Source organism: Lutjanus erythropterus, chromosome 11 (genome assembly GCF_056507025.1).
Source record: "Lutjanus erythropterus isolate fLutEry1 chromosome 11, fLutEry1.hap2, whole genome shotgun sequence".
Classification (NCBI taxonomy): domain Eukaryota; kingdom Metazoa; phylum Chordata; class Actinopteri; order Lutjaniformes; family Lutjanidae; genus Lutjanus; species Lutjanus erythropterus.
Genome location: NC_139327.1, coordinates 10,418,909 through 10,442,266, shown reverse-complemented (window position 1 = coordinate 10,442,266; position 23,358 = coordinate 10,418,909). Strand labels below are relative to the sequence as shown.

At 38.8% G+C, this 23,358-nt stretch overlaps 1 protein-coding gene across 3 annotated transcripts; it reads left to right on the top strand.

The window, feature by feature from the left end:
- Nucleotides 1-366: 366 nt before the first annotated feature.
- Nucleotides 367-21,647, top strand: sytl2a (synaptotagmin-like 2a). 3 transcript variants are annotated; one of them, XM_084730747.1, is made up of 18 exons: nucleotides 367-790; nucleotides 1,369-1,523; nucleotides 4,406-4,529; nucleotides 6,864-6,933; nucleotides 7,029-7,137; nucleotides 9,005-9,586; nucleotides 11,027-13,105; nucleotides 14,462-14,563; nucleotides 14,702-14,758; nucleotides 14,848-14,915; nucleotides 15,144-15,248; nucleotides 16,483-16,652; nucleotides 16,861-16,963; nucleotides 17,057-17,218; nucleotides 18,226-18,322; nucleotides 18,402-18,507; nucleotides 18,945-19,150; nucleotides 20,958-21,647. In XM_084730747.1, exons 1-18 carry the CDS (start codon nucleotides 690-692, stop codon nucleotides 21,104-21,106), a joined length of 4,545 nt encoding a protein of 1,514 aa, XP_084586873.1. In that variant the 5' UTR covers nucleotides 367-689; the 3' UTR covers nucleotides 21,107-21,647. The 3 variants fall into 3 exon arrangements, with proteins under 3 accessions (XP_084586873.1, XP_084586874.1, XP_084586876.1); XM_084730748.1 differs by having other exon boundaries at nucleotides 369-790; nucleotides 11,027-11,101; XM_084730750.1 differs by lacking the exon at nucleotides 14,462-14,563 and having other exon boundaries at nucleotides 369-790; nucleotides 11,027-11,101.
- Nucleotides 21,648-23,358: the final 1,711 nt, after the last annotated feature.

Genomic DNA, 23,358 nt, shown 5'->3' with positions numbered 1-23,358 from the left:
CATGTAATCAAAATATATTAATAAACACACCGGTCTGGTCTCTCTAACATTGGCCTGAATTGGTTCAAATCTTAGGAAAGAGACTATTTTGTATCATCTGGTAGCTGCACATCACAGCATCTCCCAGTAACATGTGGAGTTCCCCAAGGATTGATTCTCGGACCTCTGTTTGATGCCATCAGTCACTTACAGGTCACTTTTACAGAAAATATGTTTGCAAACCAGAATAATGCAGTTGTTAAATCTTCAGTTTTTCTCAAGGAAGTCTGACAGTGATGAGGAAATGAGTCTAATCACAGCTGCCACAACAAGGAAATAAGTTACTATGTTTTTACCACCAGTGGACAGAATTCCCGCTTGATTTTTGCTGTTTTCTTTCAGATTCAAACCGGCCCACAGAGAGTCAGTCAAACATGGCTTCACAGCACAACCCCAGCTGAAGATATGAACATATCCAAAACCAGCAGAGCTACAGAGGAGTAAAAGCAATACGGGCCTTCGTCACTGTCTCAATATGATCATTTTATGATGGATAAAGCTCAGATCACCCGGTTCATGTAAACCACTGACACTGACTTGACTTGGGAGAACAAGACGAGACCTTTGGCAGCTTCAAGAAGAACCATGTTCAGCCACTAGACGTTGACTCAAAGCGGTGGGAAGCTGAAGGACGCGGGCGGCGAGTCAACATGATCGATCTGAGTTTCCTGACGGAGGAGGAGCAGGAGACCATCCTGGCTGTGCTGAAGAGAGACGCTGAGCTGAAGAAGGCTGAGGAGCTGCGTGTCCAGTGAGTGCACTGACTTGTCTCGTCCATGAGTCTGATCTGTTATAGATGAGATTATATAGAAAATACACAATACATCTGCTACTGAAGATGTCCCCACCAAGTATCCAACATTCTTTCAACATTGTCTTTTGGGTTAAATCTGGTCCGTCCATTGTGGCCTTTATTTAGCCTGAAAATAGACGTTAAAATTTAGGCATTTTTTCGTCTGTCCAGTTTGATCCACATGAAGCCCAAAAGCAGACACGAAAAGTGTTTTATAAAAGTTTTTAAATTTAGTCCTCGAATAGTTAACTTTTCAACGACATGAAAAACATGTCTTTTCACTTTTTCTTTCAATTAAAACTAGATGTAGGTGGATGTCCTTTAGTGGATGTCCTTTAATCTTTCATTTTCAAGCAAAATCAAATGTTTCTGGGACAACCGGGAAAGCCCTTTTTCTCAACGTCTCTTCAACCTAATTTTGTTGGATGGGTTGCCTGCAGCACAGCAGTATTATTCATTCGTTTTCATTCTTCATTAGTGTTGCAGCGAGCGTTGTGAATGACAGTGTGAGTGTATATTTATGTCTGTGCGCTCAGGAAACTGCAGAGGACTGTGAATGACAGGGGCCAGCTGAGGTACATGACTGGAGAATGGTTCTACGAGACCAAGCAGCTCCGCCATCAGGATCGCATCCATGGCTCCGACATCATCAGGGCCTCCATGAAACACACACACAAACCGCTGACTATATGTGAGTCTGATACACCCAGCATTGCTTTTGTCCCCTTCGGACCTTGAATTGCATGAAGAAGCAAAATCTGAGACTATTTCTCTAAATCTTACAGGTTTTTTTATTCAGGTAATGTGAAATTTCAGGTCATGCAGATCTAATACTAGGTTGCACCAACAGAGATTAATGTAATATAAGATAAGTTCTGATCAAAGTTTAGCAAAACTTGGTTTAAAACGAGCAGGCATAAATCCAGATTAAAAATGAAGCAGGCCTTTGTTGCATAATTAAAGACTAGTTTATTGATTAAAGTTTATTTATGTGTTGTTTAATCAGTATGGAGGTGCTTCTTACCCAAAGTAAATTAAATCAATTTGTAAATCTAATTTAGATTTAATTTCTCCTCCTTTGAGAAAAACTTGTTGACTGAATTAATGTAGCAAATATGAACCAAGATAAATAACAGACAACAACGTAGTGCAGAAAAAAACTGACAGTCTGGCAGCAACTGACACACTGTTTTAATAGATCAACTGGAGTTAAAGAAAGAAGAAACGCAACATGAAAGTCTCTTTTGTTGAGTCTGTCCCTTAACTTTCTTCAAGGAATTTCATTATTTTGTTTCATCCAGCTCAAAAGGCAGCAATTTTAACAGTTTAACCTCCTCAAGTGTAAGTTTAGAGTTGATACAGGATCAGTTTTGATCCAGGTTTAGAGTAAAAACTAAACAGAGGTTTACATTGAAGCTATTTTTAAACTTTGGTGCTAATTTAAAGTTAAACCATGATTTAATCGGGTTTAAAAATTAATCCTTGTCAGTGCAACTCAGTCAGAATACTGAAGTTGTCTTTCTTCAACCATCCAGTAGTTTTGTTTTCTTGTGTGTAATGAACATTGCAACCACAGAGTTAGGTCACTTCGGCTGATACATCAGCTGGTCCGAAGCTCTTAACATAAATTAGCGTCCATAACGTCAATGAATATGTGTGTGTTTGTAGCAGGATTTGCAATGAATCTGAAACCAGTGTTTAGTGTGTGTTCAGTCTTGTAAGAACATTACAGTGATGTTGTGGGTCAGCCTAGGAAACTTGCAGTTAAATCCTGTTACTCTCAGGGGGCGCTGCATGTAGCTTCTTTTTTTTTTTAACATTCCCGCTGCACTTCTGTTGTTATGTGACTCCTATTCTCTTGAAGCCAACAAAATGTGTCAGAGGGGATCCAAATCCTTTAAATCTCTTCATTCTCGAGTCATTATGTTTCATAAGGCTGTGATAATCCTCAAGATCAATAAAGACCAATCGAGACAAAAAGGTCAGTGCAAGAAAGAGGTTGCAAACACTTGTTAAATCATTGCACGTGAACGAATGCAGCAGGGGTTCAGCACACACATATATACACTTTGTAAAATTGCATTTTGAAATGTGTTTTTGGTCTATTTATACACTGCCTGGCCAAAAAAAGTCACACTCTAATATTTCATTGGACCGCCTTTAACTTTCATTATAGCACAGATTCGCCTCAGCATCGTTTCAATAAGCTTATGCAATGTCAAAATATTTATTTCTGTCCAGAGCTGCATTCATTTTTCTCCAAGATCTTGTACTGATGATGGGAGAGTCGGACCACTGTGTAAAGTCTTCTCCAGCACATCCCAAAGATTCTCAGTGGGGTTCAGGTCTGGACTCTGTGGTGGACAATCCATGTATGAAAATGATGCCTCATGCTCTCTGAACCACTTTTTCACTATTTGAGCCTGATGAATCATCTTGGAATCTGTCCGTGTCATCAGGGAAGAAAAAATCCATTGATGTAAAAACCTGTTCATTCAGTATATTCAGTTGGTGAGCTGACCTCAGTTTTTTGGGCACATAAAGTTGCTGAAGCAACCCCAGATCATAACACTGCTCCCACAGGCTTGTACAGTAGGCACAAGGCATGATGGGAGCATCACTTCATCTGCCTCTCTTCTTACCCTGATGCTCCCATCACTCTGGAACAGGGTAAATCTGGACTCATCTGATCACATGACCTTTTTCCATTGTTCAAGAGTCCAATCTTTGTGCTCCCTAGCTGACTGAAGCCTTTTTTTTTCTGATTTGCTTCACTGATAAGTGGCTTCTCTTACTAAACTAAGTGATCTCCAATCACAATCATTAAAGATTTATTTTCCAATCACATTTCTTCCTGGAAGATGATGGTTCATCTCTATCCTTCCAGGTTTTAATAATGTGTTGGACAGTTCTTAACCCAGTTTTAGTAGTTTCATCAGTCTCCTTAGTTGTTTTCTTTGTTTGATGCAGGACAATAATCCGACCCTTCTGAAACAGACTAACATCTTTTCTACAGGATATGTCTTCTGACATGGTTGTTTAAGAAATGAGAAGCTGCTCACTGCATCATTTAGGGTTAAATAACTTGTTGCCAGCTGAAACATATTAATCACTGCAGTAATTATCCAGTGAAATCTATTTGATTTGTTTAATCCAGGTGGTGACTTCTTTTTTTTTTTTGGCCAGGCAGTGTATTAGTGCATCACAAAATATTACAGTAACAGAGGTAAGTGAGCCCCTCCTTCAACCATGCAGTGGAAATATGGCCTATTACACTGATGTGAAGGTAGAGAATCTTTTCTTCACACTGCATTAATGACCCCTCACATAGAAAAAAAACCTGTTGAACAACAGCTGGCAAACAGCTGCATGCCAGAGGTTCACAGACTGAAACAGAGGATTAGATGACTCGCTTGATTAGATTAATATCTTTGTATTCCTTCTGGCGATGATGAAGATGTGCTGTATAATTACATCTGGGTTGTTTTGACAGCAGTCTGTAAGGACGTGACTGCGTTGTATGGAATACAAACAGCATGCGTTACAATTGGGTTGTTGTGTTGTGTGTTGCAGTGGAGCTCTCGCAGATCCTACCCGAGAGGCCCAGCTTTGTTAGCAGCGAAAATAAAGAAGTGTTCGTCCCGCCTGTCCTCTGTGGACTCCTGCAGGAGCCTCACATGCACCTCAGCAATCAAACGTGAGTACACAGAACCAAAGCAGGAAGAGAGTAACTAAGTACATTTACTTAGGTACTGTACTTGAGTGCAGTTTTGAGTATTTCATTTTCTGCAACTTTATACTTACTCCACTACATTTTAGAGGCAAATATTGTAGTTTTTACTCCATGACATTTATTTGATGACTTTAAATACTTTGCAGATTGAGATTAATGTACTATTATATTATACAATATATAATCATTAAATCAATCATGATTAATTATGATGTATTATTACAGGCCAAGATAAAACTATATTTATCCCAGGATGGAAAACAGTATATACATTACAGTTAAAAAAAAGAAGCTCCACCTTTACAACACCTTTACAACATCACAGTGATGGATACATATGAGTCAACAATAAGGCTTGTCCACTTGCACGGTGCAAGTAAAATGCCATGCAAGTGATAAAAAAGAAATGATTAAACTATTAAAGTCGACCTCCAGTCATTGTCTAACAATATAAAATGCTCTGCAAGAAGTAATAATGTCTGATATGTTTTTTTTCTGCAAAATAAGTTCAAATACCTTGTTAAAATGGCTTACATACATTTAGTATTCAAGGAGTCATGAATATGCAAATAGTCCCCGCCCTCCCCACAATTTCTACTTCCTCCTAACATGCTGGCTTGAACTGTGACCTTCTTGCTCATGCAAAGGATTGTGGGTCAGAATAACCAGAAAAAAACTTGCAGGCATGCACAAAGCAAAACGCGACCACACGCAGAAGGACATCCTGGTATTTTTCTCACACTGCATTTGACACACTGTGTATTGGGACATGCTAAAGCTTTTTCTGCCTTTGGAAAAATAGCATATATTTGCTGACAATAATAGACATCTTGAATATCTCCAGACTTTTCCTTTAAACTGAGGAGCGGAATAACTTGGGGATTGTTAAGGAGAATTTATCCAATGTGTGGCATTCAAAGTGTCAGTTTACAGAAAAATCCTGCAGCTTTAAGTAATCTGCAAAGCATACATTTCAAGCCCTGCACTCATTTAGACAACAATAAGTTCACATAGTATAAATGAACATTGCGGTCTGTGTTGTTTGTTTTGAGCACCATCACATGCTGCTCCAGCAGAGTAGATTATTTAGGTGTGACTGTCAGTGAGTGCAGTTGTGCACACAGTAAATGGATACTTAGTAATTGGCCCCAGAGTTCTCAGTAATCCTCTCAGAAGGTCAGCTCTCACATGTTCATGTTTTCCACTGCTTCTGAGGAATGATCAATCATACACATCCTGCCCAACCTTTAGTCGCGAAGACTTATCTGTCTACTCTTAAAATCAACGATATACAGAGGTGGCAAAAAAAATACACAAATTCTGTACTCAAATGAAAGTACAGATACTTGTGTAAAAAAAAGTCTCTGGTAAACACTGAAGTGCCGATTTAACTTCTTTACTCAAGTAAAAGTGAAAAAGTATTCAGGTGCTGAAAAGTACGCAAAATGTGAAAGTAAAAAGTTGCCCTCTACAGGACATTTCTACCAGCCTTTTCTGTGCAAAGCTAACTGAACCTTAACTTTGTTCCAGGGTCAAGTTTCCATCTCAGTCTGTTTCGTCCTGTTTACGTCTTTCATGTCATTTTTGTCCTATGTGTTGTAACATCTTTGACACAGTTTTCATCTTGTTATGGCTGTTTTGTTCCTTTACATCATGTTTGTCTTATTACATTTTATTGATAAGTCATTTTTGTCTAGTTTCATCTTTTACGTTGTTTTTGTCCTATTTTGTCCTGTTAAGTAATTTCGTCTTATGCTAATGTTCATCTTGTTATGTATTGGTACCTCGTATTCATCTTGTTAAAGCTTTTACGTTGTTTTCATCTTCTTACGTTTAACTTCATTTTTATCTCATTACATATTTTACGTCACATTTCCCTTGCCGTCTTGTTATGTTTTTTCCGTAATTTATGTCTTGCTAAGTCTTTTTTATCATCATTATTTTTATCTTGCTTGTTAAACCTTTTACATTGTTATATCTTTTATGTAATTTTTGTCTTGTTGAGTCTTTTTAACGTTGTTTTCGTTTAGTTACATATTTGACATAGTTTTCATCTTGTTAAATCTTTCACATAATTTTCCCCTTGTTACATTCTTGTTGTCTTGTTACGTCTTTTACGTCATTTTTGTCTTGTTATGTGTTGTTATGTTGTTTGCCTCTTGTTATGTCATTTGTAGAAGTGTTGTTGCAGCAAAACAAGCTAACAGGCACTGTATAGATACTACGATTATCTTTTCTTTTTCCATCCTGTCCTCAGAATTTATTAACTAATAACTTATAATTTGTTTATTCTAATAGGTATGAAAACCAGGACCCTTATGACACACCACATGATGCACCTAAACCAGTTTTACTGTCACCCACAAAGGTAGGATCCTGTGTGCAGAAACAAAATCATTTATAAAGTTGTGTGTGAGCCCATGCTTCGGTGTGTTATATGTTATCAATCTTATTTTGTTGAAGCAAAGAAAGAATCCATTCAACAGTGAGGTCATCACAAGTCACACGTTTGAAGAAAAGGACAGTCAGTTATTGGACAGAGCAGCGGATCAAACGCAGACGGCCAATGAGGGTAAGTCTTTATATAAACACAGTTTGTGATGTTTTAAATATGTACTGCGAGTGTATGTGGATTACTTTATCAACTGTGATCTAATAAGATATCATGTGTTGTGTTTTGAACTGAGTGGACTGCTTGATGGACAAACAGTGAGAGCAGTTACAGTACAAATCAATGTAAGTCTGGTTCTCGAAGTGGGTTTGACGTGCAGGTGTGTGGGTCCATTACGCTTCAGCTGGTTCAAGCTTCCCTGTGAGCAGCATGTTGGCATGAGCAGTGGGTGCATGGCAGTGGAGAGCATGTACAGGCCTGACATTTCCAGCTACTTTAATCAGATTTCATCCCGTCTCGTTTTAGTTGCAACTTCAAAGAAGCCAGTTTTATAGAGTGGTACAGAGAAGCCATGCTGCTTTAAAGATATTTAAGGAAGTGTATGTGCATAAAACCAAGACAAGCTTTTAATTTAATCAAGGTTCTCCAGCTGAAGTCTTTGGCAGTATTTTTAAGGGTGTTTTCTTGTAGTCACTATGAAATGAGCCACTGAGCTGGGACCACAGATTTTCCCAGGAGTTGTCAAAGCGCAGGAAGTCCAAACACACGAGGCTGCCAGACTAGTCAGAGGATTACACAGAAATACATTCCAAAGCCTTAATCTGTCCTGCATGACTTGTGCCTGCTGGACATATTTCACAGGAACTATGAAAACAATGTTTTTGTGGGAGAAATTAAATGAAGGAACAACCGACAAAAATAGTGACAGTTTAAATGAGCCACAATGGGTCAGCTGGTTACCTAATACCTATTCATACTAAATTTATGTACATTAATCACTGTGGATGCTGTACACAACTAGAACTTGGAAAATGACAAATAATAATATTGTAATGATAATAATGGTGTCTTAAATCACAGAAAACAACAATTAACCTTAAATATGCAATTGTAATGTATTCCCCAAAATACTTTGATAAGTTTATTTGAAAAGAATTAGTAATGGGTTTTATTTGTAAAGTTGTGTCAACTCATACAGATGTAAGTGGACTTCCCACAGTGGTGGAAGTATTCAAATCTGTTGCTTAAAGGGATTTTTCATATTATATGAAGTGTGGTTGTGGCTGTGGGTTTTACCTGCAGGAGTAGGTAGAAGCAGCTTGAAGAAGCAGCAGCATCTAAAACAATCAGTATCAGTTTAAGTGTACTCTTCACTTAGAATATTTTCACTGATTTACCTTACAGTCAGACAGGAAACCACTGTTATATAAGAAAAATGTCACTCTCTTCAAAGCCACCAGACTTCTTTGACAAAAGCAGTAATTTTACCTTGCAGAACACTAAGCTCATGAGTCGCTCTCTAAATGATTCGTTCCTAATTTGCGAGCTTTCATTGTTGAAACTGACTGGAAACGATAAGAGAGTAAAAAAAAAAAAAAATCCTGCATTTAGGGCGACCCTTCCTTTTTGGTGTGATGACATCCAGAAGTCATGTGCTTACTTCTGAGGAGAATAGGATAGAACATTTTTTTCTCAAATACGTGTATTTTTAAAAGAAAACATGTTAGGGCCGTAGGTCTGTTTACAGTTGTACTCTCTGCTGTTCAGGCTATGAGAGATGATCACCGGGTAAATCTGAGGGGTCATGTGATAATTAATAGGGGAGGAAACGAGGAGTAAGTTATTGATATGAAACCATGTGAGATGTTTGAGGGGGAAATGTCTCTTTGGTTGAACTGTGAATCAGTCATAGACATCTGAAAGACAAGGAGCAACACAAGACTCTCCAGCGCTGATAAAAGACTGGAGAATGTTGGCAGTGAAACTCACCTTCAGAGTTAGAAAAACACACAGCTGATGTGTTGTTGGTTGTTTTTGTCTCTTTCAGAGCCTTTACCATCATCTGACAGCTGCATTTCTTTTGCTAGTGACCTTAAACCAGACCCTAATGATAGCCCGCTCACACAGAACGCTTCTGTTCCCACGCCAGCGCCCGAAAACACAGCAGTCACTACCAGTTCTCAAGACTGTTTTGCTGAGGTAGACGGGTCAGGAGCTGGGCAGACTAGCTCTGCTGCTCCGCGGGGCATCCTCAAGCGCTTGTCCACTTCTAGCTCCACAGACTGCCTGTCCTCTCTCCTGGACCAGCAGAGTCCAGCTAGCCCGGAGCCTCCTGCTGAGACCTGGATAGACAGGAAGCAGGTGAGGTTCAGCCCCACCGTGGGTCGGAGCAGGGCGGAGTGGCAGGATGGGACGGAGCTGGGAGAGCACAGTGTGCTGGACATCGATTCCATCGCTCCTTCTGAGGCGGAAACTAACGCTGACCTTCAGAATACTGTCAGTGCCACTGTTGACACGTGTAGGCCTTCACACAGTCAGAGTCCAGTGGATTATCAGGAAGGTGAACTCAGGTGCAAAAATGAGGCAGACCTCCAAGAGCAAGATGCTGACCAACAGCAGGTCCATGGTGGTAAGAGATTTATTTACAACCAGTGAGTCAACTAAACAGCCAATCAATAAGTCAGACTAACTAACAATGAATTCAGTACATATTCTTATATAAATACAAGCATATACATTCATCCTGCTTGTGCATGTTCTTGCATGCGGTAAAATGTATGCATTTAAAATATTGGGTGTTACACCGTGCTTTGGGTAATCTGTCACAGTATTCTCAAGAGTTTCATTCATGTCAACATTTGTGTGCAGTTTTTACATTAATGTCTTGAAGCATGCCATGCGTTGGACTTAACAGTATTTCTGTTAAATGAAGTGTGGCATCGCTAATCCAAACTATTTGAGTGGGTTAATCAAGCCTTAATAATCTGCTAATTTTACTTATTTAGGTATTACAGTGAGCCTTCTGGTAGATTGACAAATTGTGCATTGAGTGGAAATGGGAAATTGAATCTTAAAGCCACTATGTGTAGATGTTTTTGTCTTTTTATAGCAGAGGTTTTCAAAGTGGAGGGTGGGACTTTGCGGTGGGACTCCAAAAAATTAGTTGTTATACTGGTCATCACTGGTCATCACATACTATAACCTAAATGTGAGATACAGTAGTCTGGGGGAATTTTATTGTTGGACAAAACTTTTTTATGTATTTGGTCTAGTCTGAAGTGATGTCAAACATCAGTATTAGGATATATTTGTTGAATGTCTACATAATTAAATAACATAATCATAATCCCATAGGTGTCCAGGCACTGAGCAAAACTAAGCAAGTGATGGGAGGCACCATTTTCACCAACTGTTTTATAGCATATTTAAAGGGATAGTTTGAATTATTCAAAGTGGGGTTGTATAACCATTCCTACTAGAAATCAGCAATATATGAGCCAAATACCACTCTCTCGAAAAGTACCAGACTCCTTAGGCAAAAACAGTCATTTTACCTCACAGAACACTGGGGTTGCTGGTCTACCACTGCCTCAATCAGTTAGTTAGTTAGTGTTATTTTCTGATTTTGGTGAATCTAAACCAACCGTATAAAACACTGAAGTCATACAATAACATGGATCATCAACTCTGGTGTTCTGCGAGGTGATATAACTATTTTTGCTTTAAGGAGTCTGGTTGCTTCTGAGAGAGCGATATATAACAGTAAATAATCTGAACTACCCCATTTACCATTTTCTGATAGCATTAGTGTTTGTAGAAAAATGAGAAAAGTGGTGCACTCATTGACATTGACATTTTATTTCATGTCAGGTCTGCTAGTATGTGCATTGCTGTTTTGATTTTTTTATGCTACCACTGAGTGGTACTAAAATAGGACATTTTCAAATCATAGTGACCTTCAAAATGAAGTGCCCGACTTCATTTAACAGTGATACTTTAGTCACACTCTGCAGTACATATCAGATATAATATACATGAATGATCCAGTGGGTGGTTGCTTGTTTTGCAGATCGCTCTGAGCACTGTGATTCGGAGTCCCTAAGGCCAGCAGTGTCTGGATTCATTTCTGCTGAGCAGGTATCAGGTAAGCTTGTTCATCTGGAGACAGAGCCTGAGGAGGACTGTCACTCTCAGGCTACAGACCGGCCAACCGGACACGTCATTCCTCACCAAAAGCTGCCTGAACAAAGCACTAATATTTCTGCTGAGGCCTCCTCAGATATCAAGCCGCCACCTAATGGCAGCCCAAAGGGTTCGTCTCATGCTGTTTCACCAAAGCCTAAAGACAGACTGCTTGGACTTTTTAGAAGAGAGAAAGGCAAATCCACTGAAGAACACACAAGAACAAAGAAAGAAGATGTGAAGATATCTCAGCAGAAGGAACCAGGCAACACCCAGAATGTGTTCCAAGGTGCTGCAGATACGCCGGTGGACAAACCTGCAAGTGTCAAACAAGAAGGTAAACCCTCTGATGTGATGGAGGTCAGAACACTACAGCTTACAGCCCTGCAGAACACTACATTTAAAGAAACAATGAGCCTAATAGAAACAGAAACTCAAGAAGAGACAACAGAAGGCAGAGTTGTTCAGCTTCCAGAGAGACTATCCAATCTGAAAGCTTTCTGGGAGAGAGGAAACACCGGTCCCAAAATAATATTTACCAGAGAACAGGCAAGGCACAAAGACATCGCCAAGACAGGAATAGAAGCTTCACACAATGACGTGGAGAGCAACAACAATGTCTCAGCTCAAGTGGAAAAGACAAGTGAGGACACTGCTGGTACGTCCCAGGAAAATAGTTTGTTACCACAGACTGACTGTAGCCTCTTGGAAGATTTATCTAAAGACGATGTCACGTACAGAGCCAATCCAGTCCTCATCTATGAAGAGACAGATGACTCTTTAACAGGTTCAGTAACGGAGTCACAGACCTCTGAGCCATTGGAAAACACACCTTTACCTTCCTCTGCAGCCTTCAACACCCAAAAGCAAGACAGTGATATTCCAGTTCCCCTTCCCAGGCAGTCCAGTTCCAGTTCTCAAGAGGACAAGCCAGCCAAGATCAGTCAGCTTAAGCATTTCTGGGAGAAGGAATACGCAGGACCCAGAGTGATTGCTACAAGAGTCAAGGAAACCTCAGGCAGTTCAGTACAGTCAGATCTGAGAACATCCTTAGATAGCAGAGAGAAATCTGAGGGAGAGGCTCAAACGTCTCCATACAAAACCAAGTCTCGTTTTGTCTCGAAATCATTGAAAGTGACAGACAAGGGTTTTGTCAGTCAGAATCCGGACCGGTCACAGCTGAGGAGTTCTGCTAGTACTGGAGATGTGCAGTCATTATGTCACCAAAACCAAGTCAAGGCTGATACAGAAGCTCAAGAGAGGCCCATCAGTCCTAGTAAATCCCCAACTCCAAAATCAAAAGACCAGGACGACGAGGTCAGGAGGAGTCCATCTAAGACCTGCCACCCGAGGGTTCTACCTAGAGAAACATCCAGTCCGAAGGGATCCAGGCTTGAAGGCTCTCCCTTGAAAACCTTTCCAATAAACATCGACCCCCAAACTAAGGTTGCCGAAGAACAGCAAGCGAAGCCGACCCCAACGCCAAGACAGAGGAAGAGTCCGTCTCATGAAGCGAAGCAGACAGCACTGACAGACAGTAAACCTAGCACTGACATCACCTCTCGCCCTCTCCCTTCACCTCCAGAGGACAGAGGGACTCATTCTAGTAATATAAACAGTTCAAGCTCCTCTACATCACCACAATCCAAAAAAGCCTCAGAGAAGAAGGTGGGGACCTTTAAACGCCTTGCCAGATCTTTCATCCCTCAGGATTATCAGCACTACCTCGGGCCACAGGAGAAGGCCCATCTTCCTCCTTTTCACGAAGACAAAGCTGCTGCTGCAGACAGCGATGCACTACACAGACCGCAAAATGCCCCCAGAGACTTTGTGGGGAACCAGAGTGACAGTCCCACTGAGGGCAATCCTCCCACAATCAGTTCTTGGACTGTGAAAATTAAAGATGGAAACTCCAGTCAGGACACATCGAACAGGGCCTGGTCTCTGCCTCGGGCAAGTTCAGACAGTGAGCTTTTGAATTCTCTCCATTTATATTTCCTCAAAATAATGATTGAGAAATGGAAACCACAGCGTTGTTTTCTTTACACAAATAACAGTTAACATAACATTAACAACAGTTAGTGTACTTGCCCTGACAAATCCCTAAATCAAACTGCTTGTACTGCAAATTCTTTGTACAGTCTGCTGTGTTTACTGACCTTTTTTTTTTTTTTTTCAATTCTTTTGTGTTTCCCTTTTGAATGAACAAATGTTTATCTTTTAGCTGCTCTTTAACCAGTAGAAAATTTAAGGTCTTAGTTGAATGTAGTTTTTAAGTTGACCAGCTTTTTGTGATCAAAGAGCTGCTGCTGCAGTAGATATGAAGTTGGTAAGAAGCAGTTTATCACCACTATAAAAATTCAAACTGGTGTTACCAGAGGTGTACACTTTAGTCACATGACTTGGACTCGTGACTGACTTGAGTTACAAATTTGATGTCTCAACTTGACAGAGTCAGAAAAGACTTGCAACCAGACTTGGACTTTAACACCAATGACTTGTGACTTCACTTGGACTTGAGCCTTTTTTTCATGAAAATACTTGATATGTTTCCTCAAACCCAAAGATGAAAAAGTCTGTTACTTAAAAAGTGAATCCACAAATCAATTCTATTCTCTTAATTTTGTGAATCAATAAATGTTAACACTATTCATTCTCAGTCGACACTTAATTCCACAGATCCTTTTTTCTTTTTTTATCAATCTGACAGCATCCAATCAAGCTGCAGGAGAGAACCAAGAAGAGCTAACGTTATGTTACTGAGCCAAGTTTTTGTTAATCAACAAAAAACAAACTGCAGTATGCAAAATTTACAGACGGAAATGCAACAACTTCCAGCTTCGTTCGACATTTGAAATTGCACAGCGAACCTTAAGTTGAGGCTCTGGTGTTCAAATGACATTACATTTGGCGAAGAACACAGAATGACTTCTTTAGGACCCGAAACTCACAGTTTAGGACTTGGGGCTTGACTTGGAACTTGTCTATCTCGATTTGGGACATGACTTGTGACTTGAGTGCAAAGACTTAAAACCTGTGACTTGCTAAACAACAACTTGGTTCCACCTCATATTGTTACCCACAACAACATTCCTGTTACCTCATCCAAATGAAATAAAAACATGATGATGATGATGGCATTTTTACATCCTAATCTAATTTACTAAGCATTGCTATAAAAAACTAAACCAGCAAAGTCCCACTTATTTTCTACTCATTGAACAGTAGTTATAGTTTCAGATAATTGCTTAGTAAATCACAACTTGTGTAACTTTTGCGTCGAGTTCATTCTCCAGAGCTGATTTTGTTTCCTTCATGGCAGGTTATGAAGACACTTCTAGTCCCGTCATGTCAGCTCTGAAACGATTATCTTCAAGGAGCATGTCCTCATCCAAAAGTCTAGAAAACCTCACCTCGCAGAGGAGTAACAATTCTTTGTTTATCAGATTCTGTATAGCTGATAGTCATAAGGCTTTATTTTATTGCCAGTGCATTATTTCATGTTACATGTAGTGGAGGTGGTATGTAAATAATACTGCTTCATGGCTCTGTTTCATCTTAGGAGAAGAGAAGACACCAATTAACTCCAGAGAACAAATGAATCAGAGTGTGGATGATGGTAAACATGTGGTCCCTTCTTTAAAGGAAACTCAGAAATACTCACTATATAGTAATTGTAAGAGATTGACAGTTATGCCTTTCTTCCAGTTTCTTCACTTCCACAATCAAAGCAGATGAAAGGCAGTGTATCAGTGCCTGTTCTCCAGCAGGAAGAGGTAAATCACTCTGTACTGACTCTTGTACATCAAACTCACAACTAAAGTGTGACATCCAGTGTTCAACATCTGCACTGCAGACAGTGAACCAACTTTATTTCTCACATAATAGATACTTTAAATGATTGCTTTGGTCTTTGGACTGATTTTTTTTTATTCTTGTGTGACTGTGACTTTTTCATGTTTGTGGTTTTTTTAATGATCATCCACGCTTTTCTGTTTTATCAGACAGACAGTGACAGCACTTCTGAGACCAACTTAGGCCGGAGAAGAAACACAGGCAGCTCCATGTCTAACTTAAGTCTGTCATCAGGAATGGCCTCCATGTCATCTGTATGTCCACGTGCAGCTCAGTACATGACTTATGTTTCTGATAAAGATTCACAGTAACACCGAACTAGTCTGATTTCTCAGGCAGCTTTGGATAACACTTTATTTGAAGGGGTGTTTATAATACTCACATTGACAGAGTCGTAACCATAACCATAAATGTTTGTGACTGTTTTCAATTATGTAATTCATAATGCAGAGTTGACATAGTTTGTTTTGACATCTTGACATTAACTTAGACAAGACGACCTGTAATAAACATGTCATAGCAGGCCTAATTATCAAACTTAAAGAATGTGTTTAGCTTTATGAGTTAACATCACATTATATTGTCGCATTTGGCTGGTTTTGACATCAGCTGTCATGAAATTATCATAATTGCATCACTGATTACTTGATCTCGACTATAGCTGGGCAACTACAACCTTTCATTAACAAGAAATTAAATATTATAAGATACAGCACAGAGTTTCCTGATGGGCAGATAGTTCTGCTTACTGCTAAAATAACCACAAACTGCTGCTAACTAGTTTCTTTAAATTAAATATGGCATGTTTATAACAGGTTTGCTGTCTTGGTTAATGTTAAGTTGTCCTCAAACAATGTCAACTCTGCATTAGGAATTACATAACTGAACAAATAGTTTGGCATTATTTGGCATAGTCATAAGTTTTGCTTAAAGGGACAGTTCACCCCCAAATCAAAAATTCATATTTCCCCCCTTGCCTGTAGTGCTGTTTATCCATCTAGATAGTTTTGGTGTCAGTTGCAGAGTTTTGGAGATATCGGCCGTAGAGATGTTTGACTTCTCTCTAATATAATGGGACTAAATTACACTCAGCATGTGGTGCTCAATGCACCAAAAAATACATTTGAAAAATTCAAAACCAGCGTCTCTTTCCAAACATCATGACACAGTTACTCAAAATAATCCACAGACCTTGTTGTGAGCAGTTTCATGTAGGAACTGCTTTTTTCTGCAGTAGAACCTACCAGAACTACTTTCTTTCCAGTAGAGAGAAAGTAGTTCCAATATGAAACTCCTCACAAGAAGCTGTGTGGCTTACCTTGTGTAACTGGGTCAGGATGTCATGGGTGAACTGTCCCTTTAAGCAAAATAGACAATGAAGAGTTTCTTCCCAGAATTTAATGTAATTATTTTCCCATCATACAAAAGCTGAGTTAAAAGCAGAGAGGATGCTGTTTTGTCTCTTCTGTTTTCTTCTTGATTGAGCAGGTCAGCGGCAGCATCAGCAGCATTTACCCTGCAGACTTTGGTGATGTTGAAGTGCAGGGGAGCATCCAGTTTGCTGTGAACTACATCCAGAAGCTCGGAGAGTTTCACATCTTCGTGGTGCACTGCAGGGATCTGGCTGTGGCTGACACCAAGAAGAACCGCTCTGACCCGTGAGTGCTCGTTGTTGAACTGCATGATCCAGATGTTAAAGGTGGAACAGATGTGTGTGATATAAAGGTTTTAGAGACTGAAGAAGAGACTGAAACATGGGTCACATTTGTCTTGACTCTGCTCTTTGTTCATTTGAAGACTCTCTAATATTTCACTCTATATGTTTCTAGTTTAGAACAGGAATATAACTCGTCTGTCTGATTACAGGTATGTGAAATGCTACCTTCTTCCTGACAAAACAAAATTGGGAAAGAGAAAAACCAGTGTAAAGAAGAAGACTTTAAACCCCACTTACAATGAAATCCTCAGAGTAAGAACTCCATATTTATTTTTTTTGCAGATTTCTCATCACATGTATTTCATGTTTTACAAACAATTTTATTTCCTTCTTCTCCTACCGCAGTTTAAAGTCATGACGGAGGTGTTGAAAACTCAGAATTTGAACATATCAGTGTGGCACAATGATACGTTTGGGCGGAACAGCTTCCTGGGTGAGGTGGACCTGGATCTGTCAGAGTGGGACTTCAGCAACACACAGATAAATGAATACACATTAAAAGCCAGGGTAAGGACTTCCTTTCTGTATGCAGTCTGTGTGTGTTATAGAAGTGCTTTCAGTAACACTTCATGTTAAGTTGCTTGTAATAAGCATTAGTTAATAGATAATAAGCCACTTATAAGGTGCTTATTAACATTAACATGTGTTAATAAAGCTAAGTGTTAATAATAGCACTAAAGTGTTAATAATAGTGAACATGTTTATTGTGAGGTTCTAAGACATTTATAAGCACTTATAAGAAACTTGTTAACATAAGAGCTTTGAGTTTCTTACATTACAAACACATTTGTTGAGTTTAACTGCGTTACCTATTATGTCACTGCTGCTTTTTTAAGATTTCTACACAGTTTATAATGCATTTATTAACAGTTAACTATGCACTTATTAACATTTTGGGCTTACCCAATCTAAAGAGTAAGCAGTGCACATTAAGGTTAATTAAACTTTTGTTAAGCACGTGTTAACAGGGTTTATACTTTTATTGCACAGTGACAGCTGCCAAGCTCAGGAAATCCCCACTCTCCTTTCTCTCTACAGCTGTCATTGTCCAATAAAGGCAAAAAGCCTGTTAATAAGTCCATAATAAAGGATTAATTAACCTTAATAAGCATTGTTCTCACTTTAGATCCAGTACCCTCAAAATGCGTAGTAAACAGTTACATAGTTAACTGCTACTGAATGCATAAAAGAGTATGTTGAAATCTTAAATAAAGTCACAATAAAAGTGTAATAACAATGACATAAAAGGAAACTCATTAAATGCCTTTGTAATGCTGTTAAAAACAATCATGTGGATTTTACTATCATCCTTAAGAGTCTATGACATGTTAAAATCTCACAGTAAACAACTTTATTATTATTAACACTTAGTCTTATAAACACATATTTATATAATGTAATACCTAATATAATGGTCTTATTACCTATTAACCAACACTTATTACAAGGACATTAATATCAAGTGTTGCTATGCTTTGATTAGACATTGCACTCACCTCAGCTCACTCCTTCAGGTGTCAGCACAAACTCTGCCATCGTCTCCCTCTCGTCTGACGGACAGCAGAGGACAGATGAGAGTCGCCTTGAGATTCCTGTCTCAGACGTCCCACAGTGAGCTGACGGCGCCTCAGGTTTTATCAGTTCTTTCCCTTCAGTTTGATCACTTACAGTGTTCTGACTGCATCCACAGGTAAGAGGACATCCAGGACGGAGACAGGAGAGGTGCAGATTTGGGTGAAGGACTGTAAGAATCTTCCTCCAGTCAGAGGGGTTATTATCGACCCGTTTGTCAAATGGTAGGATGTCCTGCAAACTGTCAGCTCACTGACTGTGGAAAAGTGTTCAAAATTCTATAAATAATTCAGCAACACTTTCTATGAAGGTCGTGGGTATAATGCATTATAAGTTCATTCAAAACTATTTATTAGGAATTTGTAAGGTTTTATCAAACTCTATAAATGTTTACAATCATGAATAACAGCTTATAACAAGGTTTGTAAAGTATTATAATTGGTGGTTTTAGTGTATTAAAGGCAGTTAAGAAGAAATTAAAATTTTACCATGAGTTGAGTTTTAAAAATGTAAAAATAAATGTGTTATTTCATAATGTCATGGTTGTATGAAAGATTTTGTCTGTGTTTTTTCATTATTTATTCCATGTTATTTCCATACCTGGCTCAGTTTTTGTCAGGTCTGTCCAAACGAATAAATCCTTCCTCTCCTCCTGCTGCAGCACTGTACTTCCTGACACGAGCCGGAAGAGCCGGCAGAAAACGCGGGTGGTGAAGAGGACGGCCAACCCGATGTTCAACCACACCATGGTGTACGACGGCTTCCGGCCAGAGGACCTGAGAGAGGCCTGCGTGGAGATCACAGTGTGGGATCACGACCGACTCAACAACCACTACATCGGCGGTCTGAGGCTGGGGCTGGGGACAGGTGAGCTCCCACTGCACTGTTACTCTCCTCAGCATTGTTACACCTGCAGCCTGGATGCCAAGCCTGAATACACAGTTCAGATCTTTTTGTCCCACTCAGGAAAATTCTCTTTGCAGCAAAGCAGCACAAAAACCCACAAAAAAACCCCACAATAAGATAACTGAAGACATTTGAAATGCTGCTACTATACTGTATATGCAACACAGAATACAATAAAAGGTTCATGGGATAAAAGCAAAGAAAAAGCACAATAATAAGAAAAGGGATAATATGAAGTGTACAGGGAACCAGTAGACAGTTCATGGTGTATTCAAATTAACAGCACTTATTGCATCAAATGAAAACTTGAACATGTGGCACCTGTTTTTTTTAACTCTTTATCTGTGGCCAGAGAAGAGGGTTTAGTTTTTGTGTGATTTGTCTGCTACAGTTGAGTCCTGTTTACTGAAATTCCAACACCAACAAATAAATTAGAAAATCAGAACATGATAGATCTGTAAAATAACACCAGCTTTCTGTCAACATGAAAAATACAAGTATAGAAAATATAGTCTCTGTTGCCCTTTCTTGCACATTTACACATTGGGTATTAAGGCCAGGAATAAGGGGGAAAAGTAGAGGAGGGGAAGATTTTTTTTTTTTTAAATCTTGCATTTCAAAATGTCAAGAATTGGTCTAACTATCTAGATTTAAGTTGAAATGCTGTAAATAAAGGTGAAATGTTTAGAGTAGAGTAGAAATGTCAATTATAAAGTCAAAATGTTGAGAATGAAAATTTTGATATGTTGAAATGTCAAGAAAAACGTTGAAAGGTTAATAAATAAGTTGAAATGTCAGGAATAAAATCAAAATGTTGAAATGCTGAGAAATCGGTCGAAATGTTGAGAATAAAGTCAAAATTTCGAAATGTTGAGAAATAAGTCAAAATGTCAAGAATAAAGTCAAAGTATCAGAATGCTGAGAAAAATATTGTTATGTTTAAATGTCAAGTATGAAGTCGAAATATCAAGAGTGAAGCCAAAATGTTGAGAATGGAGTCAAAAATGTTGAAATGCTGAGAAGTTGAAATGTCGAGAATAAAGGCAAAATGTCAAGAATACACTCAAAATGTTGAGCATAAAGTTGAAGGACAAATTGTTGAGAAGTAAGTAAAAATGTTAGGAATGGAAAACAACACTGAAATGTCAAGAAATAAGTCGAAATGTTGAGAAATACCATTTTAACTTAATTCTTGAAATGGTATTTCTTGTATTCTTGTATCCTTTATTTTCGACAGGCAAAATTAAAGACAAAAAAATTCCTAAACTAACCCTCCTCTCATATTTTCCCTTATGCTTGAACCTTACACTCCTCTGTTGTCTCAGCATTCACACCAAATTTGTTGTCAATATAAACATGAAGGCACTGACCACAGTTCCACGTCTTACCCTTTACCCATGTCTGGGAAGGTTGGACAGTGACGTCTTTTCATATGAATTTAAGAATGTGTCTGTCTCTGTGCCGACTCCTTCAGTCATCAGTGTAGAGAGGAAACAGTAGGGACAGAACATGACTCTGTGGGGAACCTGTGGAGAACAAATGACCCCCTGAAGTCTACAGTAGTGGGTATAACACTGTCTGGATAATTAACAAACCAGGCTGACGTATTATTACACGTGTGTGTCCTCTGGAGACGGTACAACGTAGAAAAAAAAACCACTCACGCTCCCATCACAGTGAGGGTCGTTCTCACACGACTTCCAATTATTACCTCCATCAATCAGTTCAATTCTTTAACATCCAGTCACTTGTGTGCCTCTCTGTGCAGGGAAGAGTTACGGGGTGGAGGTGGATTGGATGGATTCGACGACAGCCGAAGCAGATTTATGGCAGAAGATGTTGCAGTCTGATGGGGAATGGGTGGAGGATGTTTTACCTCTGAGAATGCTGATGATGGCTAAAAGCATGTCGAAGTGAGATGATATAAAATATGCTGATAAATGTGTGGAAACGTTATGGGAGGGCACTACATATACACTGGGATGGGTCTACAAAATCTACACTGAGTGGAGGCAGCTATGGCAAGTCCTCTGAACCTGTAATCAGTAGGGCTGACAAGTAGCGATTTAGTTTTTACCAGTGGGAATGACATTTAGACGTGTTGAAAAGTTTATTTAAGATATCTACAGAACAATTTTTGACACGTGCAGTGAATTTTCACGTGCAGAAATTACCTTTCAAGCAATGTGATGATCGTTGTATGATAAATTAAGACACTTTAGTTTGTATATTCCAAACCACATGAGAAATTTGTCATCTCAAAAAAATGGTAATTATTTATAAAATGATATAAAATGATACAAAATAGCACAGAGGAGACAATCTAAGTTATAAAACATACAAACTGTTTTGATCTGAAGATATATCTGATCTGAGCACTGATGATTTGTATATAGTCCTGTTGTTGTATAATGTAATTACTGCAATTCTGTCTTCAATAAACAAAATGTTTATTGGATATTAATGTGACTCGTAATTTGGTGTTAATATAAATCTTTCATTTGAGGTGCTTTATTCAAGTGTTTAGAAATAGACATTATCATTATAGAGTTAATCAGGATCAGATAATCATCAGTCGTCATCATAATCATAAATATTCTTCTAGTCTTTTACAGCATCACTCTTCTAATTCAAACTTGCTTGGACATGAAATGGCTGCAAGGGATCAGAGAGCTCAATCAGTGCAGACTCCAGTGCTGCTTCAGCCTTTTATTTTGTGTTTTAGCTTTATTTCTGATTATTTATACTGTATCTAGTTGCTGTTATATTCACTCTTGTCAGTTCCTTCGAGAAGCTGCTGCATTAATATGAGGTCTGTTTTCTTCATTGGCCACCAGAGTCCGCTGTTGAGCCACAAATGCCAACCACTCTTGAGAGGAATATTCCCAGGCCCTGCTGCAACTCATTGTCAAGTCAAGTTAATTTTATTTATATATCCCAAATCACAAATCTGCCTCAACAGACCCTTACATTCTGTGCAGCATAAAACATCCTTTATTCTTAGAGCCTCGACTGAGGATAAAACTGCCCCGGGAAACCTTTAATAGGTAGAAAAATAAAAGAAACCTCAGGAGGAGCATATAGGGATATGATCTCTTTTCAGGATGGACAGACATGCAAAAGATGTCATGTGAACAGACAAGACCAACATACAGTTACAGCATGGATGATCAATATGACAAAATGAAAGATAGATTTGGAACATATATGAAAAATATTCAATTTATGTAATAATAATAATAATAATAATAATAATAATAATAATAATGGAAACCAGAACAAAATGGAATTTTCATATTTCCTACAGATCATTTAATGCAGCAATATTTCAACTCTCACCTTCGCACAGGTCGAAAGATTTTTCATTGGTTGATCCGCCCTGATGCGACAAGAAATCCCAAAATACGATTGGCTGTCGCGTCCTGTCAGTCTTGACGGGAAGCAGCTAACCAGCGAGCAGCCTCTGCGTTGCTAAGGTAAGTTAAACAGCGCCGTCAAGCCCTCCGCATTTAGCCCTGAAGTCAGGCGAGTCTGCCTTCAAAATAAAAGCATGGAGCTAGTCACGTCGCGCGATCCTAGGGTAAAACTCACTGAAAGAAAAGGTGACACAAAAATATTAGAGCCGCCATCGCCACACCTCATATTTGTGACGTCATGATATGCTGATATTGATACTAACTGTCTTAGTTGTAAATTTTATTACATTATCTTTCCCTCAGGCAGTTAAATTGAGAAGTGCTATTAGAGTTTGTTTTTTTCCTCCCCAAAACGAGGCATGTGGAGGTGAGCATCCTGGAACAATGTACCAAACATATTCCACATGTGCCACAGTATGATCTTTTCTGATTTTCTGACATGTTTAAAAATGTATGATATTAAAGATAGCTCAGAAAACAGAACCAGTCCTGCTCTTGAAGGGAAAGAATAATAATATATAGAACAATATATCATTTATTTTCACTTGTAAATTTCGCCTTCAAACGTGCCTTTTTGCCTGACAACTATTACTATTGTTAACACTGCTCTGCCGTGCAACCACCCGATTCTAACTTTATTTTAATAGTTTCACTTATTATGTTATTACAGTCTAACAGATAATACATATATAAATACAGATATCATAAATATTTGTGGTTTGTTATGTTGTCTATGGAAAACACTTTGTGCTC